Here is a 9853-nt window from a genome sequence, read left to right as displayed (position 1 = left end):
TTTGCTTAATATAAGGAATTTGAAATGATTTATATTTTTTACTTTTGATACTTAAGTACATTTTAGCAATTCAATTTACTTTTGGTACTTAAGTATATTTAAAAACAAGTACTTTAAACTTTTACTCAAGTAGTATTTTACTGGGTGACTTTCACTTTTACTTGAGTCATTTTCTAAAAGGTATCTTTACTTTGACTCAAGTATGACAATTGGGTACTTTTGCCATCACTGCCATTCAAACAACCATGTTGAAAATACATTTCAGCCCCTAAAATAGAATTGTGCAATTTGTTTATTGGCTGATTGACAATTGCAGTGTACTTACTTACGTGCTGATTGAAAGGAGACCCCTTTAGCAAGCACAGTTAATATTTTCAGCATTTCTTTCGAAAACATGATCTTTAAACTGTTAGTATTTGAACATATCACAACCACAAACATGTGTCCAGTTACAAACCTATTTTTTTCTGAAAGGAAAGGTACACACAGAGATAGGCCGAACTGTCAAACACAGTATAGGCCTACAACGTTTGAAACCTATGCACTCAAATCACCATGACTCGGTCACTGATTACCATTCATAAAAACAACCTATGAGAAACTTGGTTCCATGAACAAACTTAGGAATGTTATGGTTGGATATACGTAGTGTTGTATGATAGAAATATAAGAAAGGGGATGATTCTTACAATGTGAAAGAGGAAAATTAGTACAAGTGTGATGCAGACAACATTTATAGATGCGAGTCCTATAGTACCACAAGTATGACTCGTGTGCTTAAAACTGACATGCAGGTGTCTCCTAAAAAGAAACAGCTTATTTCCTTAGTCTGCAGTGTCTGTTCCTTATACAATCCACAGGTCAAATGTTGCTTGTAGCCAGACATCTAGGATAACAGTACTTTTGATACATACATACAATATTGCATTGTTTAGGCCAATTCACTACTATATCTAAAATAAATCTGACATCTCAGTTCTTTAGCATTCCTATGTAATTGAATCCCCCTGTGACTCAACCATGTAAGTCCTTCAAAACAACAAGAATAGTCTCAATACCCAACACAATGGAGAAGATTGGAATTCTGATTACATTCACAACCTCCATTCTCTTTGGGACAGAGAACCTACCCTGGCCCTGTCAATAGGTAAAGCACATGACCTGACATCAGTGGCAAAATGACCCCCCCCCCCCCTCTCATTGGGTGTCAGGGGTCGTGTAGCGGCCTGGCTGATTGGCCGACCGGCCCGTCAGTAGCGTGTTGTCGGCCATGGCGACCAGCTCGTTGACAGTGTGCAGAAGGTTGTGCCTGTGCTTCATCAGCAGCCACTGGTTGAGCCGCTGGTCCCTGAAGCCCATCTCCAGCAGCACGGCCATCATGGAGGCGTCCTGGCTGGCCGGGTCCACACCACGCTGCAGTGAAGGGGTGGGGGAGCCAGGTCAAAAGGTTAGTTCTCGTTTGTCATGTTAAAGTGCACCGGGGTTATACAATAATACTGTACATTCAACACTGTAAAAAAAAGACATGCATCACCTTGGTCTTTTGAGCCAAAAACACTTTAAAATAGATAAGCAACTTTTTTCACAGTTGTATGAAATAATCACTCATCTTTATGACGTTATAACCATTCATCATAGAGCATATTAAAAAGTTACGTCAAGTTTTATCTCATGGCAGTGTGTGACGAGGTGACGTAGTGTGCTGTACGTGGGACCTACCTGTGTGGAGCAGCTCTGTCCATTGAAGAGAGCCTTATAGGCGGACGCTGCCACTGACAGAACCCCCTTTACTAGTCCCTCCGTGATACCGCCTTGGCCCCTACAGAACAGGAAGGATGTTGTCAGCCACTATGGGGAACAATTTGTTCCAGGGCCAGTGGTTTGGAGCTAGCAATGCTTTCACAATACCCAAAATGCCACAAAGCGTGTAAAAAAAAAAGCTGTGTCACAGTTATATCACCAATGACATCACACCATGAAGGTCTTTAAATATCTTCTCTTTATTGCAGTTTTATCATTTACAGTTGTATCTTCTGATATCTACCTGTAGGCGGGTAGTGTAGTGGTTAAGGGCATTGGGCCAGTAACGGAAAGGTTGCTGGTTCGAATCCCAAGCCGATGAGGTGAAATGGGTTGACGTGCCCTTGAGCAAGGCACTTAACCCTAATCTGGATGAGATCTTCTGCTAAATGACTAAGATGTAAATGTAATGTATTGTCATGTGTCAAAAATACTGTGCCTATCAACAATGAATGATTAGTAGACATTGAAACGTTTCATATTCAAATATTAATTTGTTGGCAGAAACCAAGTGTTTCAACCAAGACAAATGAGGACAAACATTTTTGGGGGAACTTTTACCATTGAAAGGCGATATTACAAGTATAAATACAGTAAAGTACAAACACTAAAATGTTTGAAGCAAAAATAACATTGTTTTTTTAATGACAATTGCTAAATTCAAGGAGTTGGTCTGATGGGTGCAGTCTCATGACCCCCTTGCTTGCGGGAACAATGGAGAAGCAATAGTGGACCAAAGAGGAAAGGCCCACCTGCCATATCATGAGGAGACCCGGACCACCTATTGAGATGCGACTTTTGTTAAGTAAATCAGGTGATAAATGACGTACTAGGGAGGCTGGAGTCGGTCTTTTAATATTGTGTAGGTGTTTCACCTTGGGCGCAGGGAGCTGCAGGGGCTGGAGTTGTACGTCTCCAAGGCACTGGCTAAGCCCGATGGTCTGGTTGTACTAGATACTGAAATATAGATGGGGGGGGGGGGGCGCGACACATGCTGGATGAGAGAGCTATTACAGAACAGTTGAGACGTTTTCCTGTTCCCGTCTCTTCGAAAGACACATATGTTTCCTTTCTAGTCAGTGGCTGCAGATGGCGAAGTGAACACATCCTCAAAAAGACATGACGGGACAAACACAAGACAAGCTAGTCACATTAGTTAAATTACATATTTTTTTGGACTGTGTGATCAGAGCTTCCAAAAAAAACACGTTGCGTCTGCTTCATGCAGTGAAAAGGCTGTATTTTGTAGACACTTTCCCGACCGGCTGTGTGTGTCTTAACACTCACCATTTAAATGGACCACTGGTTGGCATGGTTCTACTGGTCCAGACGCTCGTTGACTTGTTGGCTCTGCAACGTGGACTGCTTCAGACCTGGAAAACACACCAAAAATAATGATATACTGATTGGAGAGAGAACGGACAGTGGGGCAAGAGTATAATATCAGTCTGATAGTCCTCCCGCAGAAGATACTGAACAATTTGCACACTTTACTTCAATAAAACACACTGTGATTGAACAGTAACATATTGTGATATCATTGTCCCCTGTAATAGCTGAGCTGATAGCCTACTATTGCCTCAGAGAGCCCTCTCACCTGTGTGTGTACAGGGCCTGTGGGGGCAGGAGAGAGACCGGCGGCGGCACCACCTCAGGGGCAAGGGGGACAGCATCCAGCGTCTGGGAGGCACACAGCATCTGGTTGACACTGCTGTGGATGGTGGTCTCCGTGACTGTGGCTGCAGCCTCGCCCCTCTCTTGCCTCTCCCCCTCTGGGGTGGCTCTGTCCAGCTCTTCAGGCTCAGAGTCTGGCGCCACCTCCTGCTCCACGGCTGCGGTAGTGACAGGCTCCGAGAGGGTGGAGCTGTACGTGGACTCGTCCAGCGGCCGACTGGTGTCGAAGCAGTCCGGCAGGACTATGACGTAGTCCTCGCAGGAGGACGAGGACAAGGTGGAGATTTGGCTGCTCACCTCGTCCCCGTCCGCTCGTTCTTCTTCTTCTTCCTCCTCATGTTCTTTCTCCTCTTCAATCTCCACGTAGTTGTCATCCTTTTCATCTTCTTTATCCTCGGCTTTCTGGTCCTTCACATCCTTTCTGCCTTTGTTGTCTTCCTCGTCCTCCTCCTTCATTGCATACAGCTCCATGTACACATTCTCAACCTCTGGGGCCAGAAGCACCTCTGAGGACAATGCATTGAGAACAAACCAACCGTTTTATGATTATGTCTCGTAATCATGTCTTCTGCTAATTTACAATTGCCAATGTGTAAAAAGGTGAGAGCATTACTTGGTGCATTTTGACTTAAGTTACTAGAGTCTGTAAACAGAAGCAGACAGTGAGAGCGGTTCCTTACCTGTGACAGTCTCCTCTGAAAGTGTGATCTGGGGAAGGCCTGGAGGTGAACCTTGATCTCTCATAACACCCATCATCAGCAAATCTGGACCTGTCACTCTTAATGCGGTGTCCAATACGTTCCTCTCATAGCCGAAGACAGGGCCCGAGGCTACAGCTCCAAAAACTGAAACAACTTTAGTTTTTAACTTCAATTTAGACTATTTTGTTATTTAGCAGACGCGCTTATACAGAGCGACTTACAGTAATGAGTGCATACATTTTCATACTGGTCCACCGTGGGAATCGAACCCACAACCCTGGCATTACAGGGTTGTGGGTTCAATACTGTCATACAGTATTGCATGACAGTCATAACAAATACCACAGATAGTGAGTGGACAGAACAACCATACTCAGTTGAATGATAAAGTCTCATATCATTTTCACTTAGTGATGTTTACATGTTTTCACATTTTGTTGGGAAATTCAACCAAACAAGATCACCTTTGGGCTTGCAGTAGCTGGGCTGATGTCTGTGAGGGGGATTGTGGTCGGGAGCCTCCTCGAGGGTGAGGGAGCGGATCACCGTCTCACACACAAACTGAGTCCCGCTGATGTCTTCCTCCTCGTGGCCAGGTGGGTCAGAGTTCTCCCCGTTCACTCCTGACCACAACACCCAATACAAAGATTAGGGTCGTGCCCGATTCAGGGTCCTCACTGGGATCAAAACTTCTTTCACTCAAGCCGACACGTCCCCCTAGTTAACATAACGCCTCAATTCTAGCCTACATTCATAAGCAACACAACATCTCACAATTTGATATGTATTGTTTTCACTTATTTACTGTACAACTCAGTATGGTGAAAGTCCACGACATTCACCTCTGCCTTACCTAGCAGGTTGTTGACCCGGTTCATCTCCGTGTTGTTTTCGACCTGGTCGGTGCCTGGGCGCTCCAGTAGAGGGCCATTGTGGGGCAGAGGGGACACACAGGGGGTCAGATCTACCAATGGAACAAAAACAAACTCATCTCAGTCATCACAAGTCTGACAAGCATTAGGTCTTGAAACTCTCTGAATATCAGGGAAGAAAATGCCCCACCCCAAAAAAAACTGGACATGCATTGTGGTGGCGTCGTATTATTTCTTACCGACTGGGGTGTTGTTTGGAACTTTCTCCAACTCTTGCACAACGTTAATATCCAGCAATTCAAAGGACAAAAGAGCCTACATTTTTTTTACAAAAAATACAAAGCACAAATATTGCTGAGTCATTGAATAAAGCATGACGTTGCCCCGTGGTGTACTCTACCTTTATGGCAAAGCCAACGCCCTCTGCCTTGACCTAAGCCTTTCCTCACCTGTGCAGTGAGCAGGTCTACAGAGGGGAAGTGGTAGTCTCTGTGGCAGTAGTCTACAGACACGGCCAGACCACTGTCCCTGGAGCTGTTACTCGACATCCCCTCCACCTTCACAGGCCCGGGCTCCACCTCCTGAAGCAGTGTGGGAGAATGTCTGAACATGAGCAAGGCTTGGAATGATATAACGATACTAATAGTGGTGGAAATAGGCTGGATTTTGAGGTTTTATTACTGAATCTAAGTCCAGCCCTATAGAAGTGTCTGCATTAGCTAAGTAAATATTATTTCTTTGTACCTGGTGTCAAATTTGCTTAGTAAATCCGTCCCTGCACTAGTGTATGTACTAGGTAAAGAAATGTGAATGGGACACAGAGGTGGTTGACTTGCCAGGCATTTGTTCTGTGGACAGTTGGCGTGTGGGCTGGTGCTGGGGGCCACCACAATGCTGCACCACACGCGAGGGCCAAACTGCTCTCCGCAGTGTGCAAGGCGCCAGTGGGAGGTGTAGGTGCCCTCCATCACCGGGGCGATGAAGGCCACACTGACCACGCCCACCTGGCCCGGCTGCAGGAGGGGCACGGCCACCTCACGCTTCTCCTCCAATGCCAGTGCCAGGTTACCCCACATGCACATCAGCTAAAGACACAGGCATGCAAAGAAGACACAGACATTTACACAAACCCAAGGAACCAGACACAAACACTTAAACAGAGAGCTTACACTGAATCCACAAAAGGCTGTAGCACTGGTCTGGTTAATCAGACAGAGTAAGTACTAATTACAAATAATCAATAGTTACAATTAGGTGGGGTTAGTTCTAGTAGTCGGGTTAGAGATTGAGATCGTTTTAGTATGCAGGTTAGAGACTTAGATCGTTCCTCTTGGGTGGTACCTTGGTCTCGGAGGTCCAGTTGATGATGCCTGAGTTCTTCATCTTCCAATACTTGATGAACTTGGTGCCGGGCTCTCGGCGGGTCCCGTCAGGCAGATTTTCATCCAGAAACAAGGCAGCCATAGTGGGCACCAAGGTGGTGTAGGAGACCTCGGGACCCCTAGTATTTCAAGTGTACAGAGCATTGTTGAAAACAGCCCCGGCTTCAGACCCATCCCTGTTTTTTTTATGAATCATCGAAAAAAGCAGGATCCTTTTTTGCAGCTCAAAGCAATTTTTTTGTTTAGAAATACATGAAGCAGCAGCAGCAGATTCACACGTGAGGTAGTTCCATCATCCACCAGCGATAAACTCTATTACAACTATTACAAAGATGGCCTATTTCTTGGGAAAATATTTGATTTTTGCTCCATGCTGGGCCTAGAGACAACCAGCACTCTGACGCCCTCCCGGGGTGGCGCTTACTCTGGACTGGAAGCCTGGGGGTCTGGGGCAGGGCCTGGTGCTGGGGCAGGGCCTGGTGCTGGGGCAGCAGCAGGGGCCTGGGTGGTGGCCACGTTGGATCTGGCGGAGGTAGAAGCAGGGCTGCTCCATTGCAGGCCCCTCTTCTCCAGCCTCAGCTTCTTCTTAATCTCCTTCACCTCGGCCTTCAGCTGCCTCCGCTCGGCTTTGAGGCGCTGACGCTCAGCCTTGCGCACGGTCCGGTCTCCTCGCCTTGGAAACCTGGGCACAAACAAAATGTAGAGAGAGGTGTGAAGGCTAAGCATCTTCTGACAATGCAAGAAAGTAAGATAGGTAAAGTAATGCATAGACAACATCACAGTAAAGGCAGGCTTCTACATCCAGCGAACTAACCTTAATTCTCCTGACATCCCATGCTCAGGGATGGAGAGGGGAGTCTTGGTTCTCACTAGGTTGTGACTGGGGTCGTGGCTGTGTCGACACAGCTCACATAAGATACAGGACGGACACACTCTGTCGAAAAACAGGACACCAAAAAGAATGCACGGGCAAGGTTATATACTTATATTACTCAATGGAAGTAATATAAGTAAGTAATACATATTTCATGAGGAATAAGTCAAATAAAAATGTTATACTATTTCAACTACTGAGTTAATCATTAACAACATAATAGCACTTGATCTGTTATTGTTGCGATGCGGTTTACCTGCACTGATAAGCTCCATCGGTGGCTGGTCTCTTGCATTTGCTGCATTCCGGAGTGTAGCCCAATGAGGAGTAGGCGGGGGGGCCGGTGGAGGAGTTCACCTTTGGGCCTTTGATATTGACTCCGCCCACTGCTCCAAGGGCCTCGAGAGGCCCATCACAGTTGGGGGTCTTGTGGGTGCAACACTGGCCAGAGAAGTCACTGCACATCCTCTCCACTACCTCCTTCACCACCTCATCCTTGAACTGACAGGAGAGGGATCCCGTTAAAAGAGGTTCCCACATTTTTTTTTAAAGTTGATTTTTAGGGACGTTTTCCTTTATTTTTCTGAAATAGTAAAGAATATAATTTCCATATGGACCTACTTTTTCCATGTAAGATCTAAACCAAGCTGGGGGAAGTTTATCCTCTGGCTTAGTTACTTTGTTGTCCTTCACAACCACCTAAAAAAAATCAAATGATCGACATTAAACTCATTATGATTGGTCAAATTCATACTATGACACCAAAGTGTGTGTTCATCAAATCTTAGCTCTACTTTTATTATTACATTGGCCCAACATTACATGAAGACGATTATATCGCTCATGCCAAAATATACCACACTGACACGACACTTTTCTTACATTCAGACAACATTACATCAACATTGAAAGCCGTGAGTGGTGCTCTTACAGCATCTCTCTCGGGAGTGACCTGTGTGCCTTTGTCCACAGTTTTGACCCTGGAGGGGTACGGCGGGGCTGGCCGGAGTTCCCCCTTCAGCTCCTTCACTTCTTGGGTCTTGCCCGGCCCAGCCTGCCCCTGCTTCGCCTTGTAAACGTTCATGTGCAACTGGTTCCCCTGCTTCTCTGCACTCTGGAGGAAATACATACAACACATGCCACGTTCAGTAATTACATACAGCATTCTACACACTGGAAGAAAAAGTTAACATATTTTTTTTTAGCTATTGAAAGCCATGAAAGAACATGTAAGTTTGAATACCTTCACACCCTCCTCATATTCCTCTGCAACACAATAAAAAGAGATCAGAGAATACATTTGTATTGGTGAAGATTATGAACGGTAAAGCTTTAATAACAGCCACAAAAAAAAAGCCTATTAAATTAAAACTATTTAAATACCTTGACTGTTGATGGAAACCTGGATCAAAGAAAAAGGAGATGCAGAAACAGAAAGTGTTACACAATATCTTCAGTTTACTGTATTCAGTATACTGAATAATCAACCATTATTAATATTGGGGCGGCAGGTTGTCTGGTTCGAATACCGGAGCCGAGTTAATAGTGGACAAAACCTCAATTGCCTCGACTAACATTGACTCTGTACCGGTACCCCCCTTTATATAGTCTCGCTATTGTTAACTTACTGCTGCTCTTTAATTATTTGTTACTTTTATTTCTTAATCTTTTTTTGAACTGCATTGTTGGTTAGGGTCCTGTAAGTAAGCATTTCACTGTAAGGTCTACCTGTTGTATTCGGCGCATGTGACTAATAAAATGCGATTTGATTTGACAAGGTGAAAAAAAATCCGTTCGCTGTGCACTTGGCAAGGCTCTTAACCCTAATTGCTCCATCGGCGCTGTACAACGTCGTGACCTTACTCTCTGGGGGAGTTACACGTGTGTGTAAGAGGATGAATATAAGAACACCCCCCCTGCTAATGTATCTCTTGTGTTTTATTATTACTACTGTTGTAGTACATCAGAAATGTTGGCACTGCATTCGTTGAAATAATACACAGTAGCACAAAATACATTTGAACTCACCTCCTCGTTGTCCTCATCAAAATATTTCACTTGAAAATGGCTTATTCCAAATGATGCTTTTATCTGCAGATTCAATTTAAAAAGCATGATGATTTGAGGATCAGCTTAACAAGATAACATCCCATATAATCATCATTTGTGTTGTTAGAAAAATAATTTGCAGACAATATAATTCGTGTGGTGTAATGTTGTGCTAGCTAGGCCTGCTTAGGCAAGGGGCCTCGAAGAATCCAGGCTAGCTAAACTGCGCCAGCGCTACTTACCCAGGCTTCCACCGACTCCCATTCCGATTTGTCCAAATCTGGAGCAACAAATCTCTTTACATTTCCCCTGAAATTCACTTTAATAGTAACAGGGAGACCCATTGCTGATTTGTGCGATTAAATAAGGACAATCATGAAAGGTAATAGTGGACAAAACGAGCTTTCGCACTCGCCAATCCTCTTGTTTACATCTTCAGCTGCGTTCAGGAAAACACGATGACGCGTTCAGCACATACCTAATACGCATGCGTATTCGTTT

At 44.7% G+C, this 9853-nt stretch overlaps 1 protein-coding gene across 6 annotated transcripts; it reads right to left on the bottom strand.

The window, feature by feature from the left end:
- Positions 1 to 274: 274 nt before the first annotated feature.
- Positions 275 to 9831, bottom strand: LOC110499066 (next to BRCA1 gene 1 protein). 6 transcript variants are annotated; one of them, XM_036955903.1, is made up of 21 exons: positions 9595 to 9831; positions 9332 to 9394; positions 8687 to 8705; positions 8547 to 8569; positions 8235 to 8417; positions 7925 to 8002; positions 7560 to 7804; positions 7244 to 7363; positions 6854 to 7111; positions 6389 to 6548; positions 5884 to 6132; positions 5497 to 5628; positions 5287 to 5362; positions 5029 to 5139; positions 4640 to 4798; positions 4155 to 4319; positions 3398 to 3980; positions 3088 to 3173; positions 2676 to 2757; positions 1720 to 1819; positions 275 to 1413 (listed from the first exon to the last, which is right to left on the bottom strand). In XM_036955903.1, exons 1-21 carry the CDS (start codon positions 9694 to 9696, stop codon positions 1198 to 1200), a joined length of 3210 nt encoding a protein of 1069 aa, XP_036811798.1. In that variant the 5' UTR covers positions 9697 to 9831; the 3' UTR covers positions 275 to 1197. The 6 variants fall into 6 exon arrangements, 4 of the variants coding, with proteins under 4 accessions (XP_036811798.1, XP_036811799.1, XP_036811800.1 ...); XM_036955904.1 differs by having other exon boundaries at positions 8256 to 8417; XR_005037937.1 differs by lacking the exon at positions 275 to 1413 and adding an exon at positions 2045 to 2581.
- Between the last annotated feature and the right edge of the window lie 22 nt (positions 9832 to 9853).

This window comes from Oncorhynchus mykiss, chromosome 20 (assembly GCF_013265735.2).
Source record: "Oncorhynchus mykiss isolate Arlee chromosome 20, USDA_OmykA_1.1, whole genome shotgun sequence".
In the NCBI taxonomy this organism is placed as follows: Eukaryota; Metazoa; Chordata; class Actinopteri; order Salmoniformes; family Salmonidae; genus Oncorhynchus; species Oncorhynchus mykiss.
This window is presented reverse-complemented; position numbering and strand designations above follow the sequence as displayed.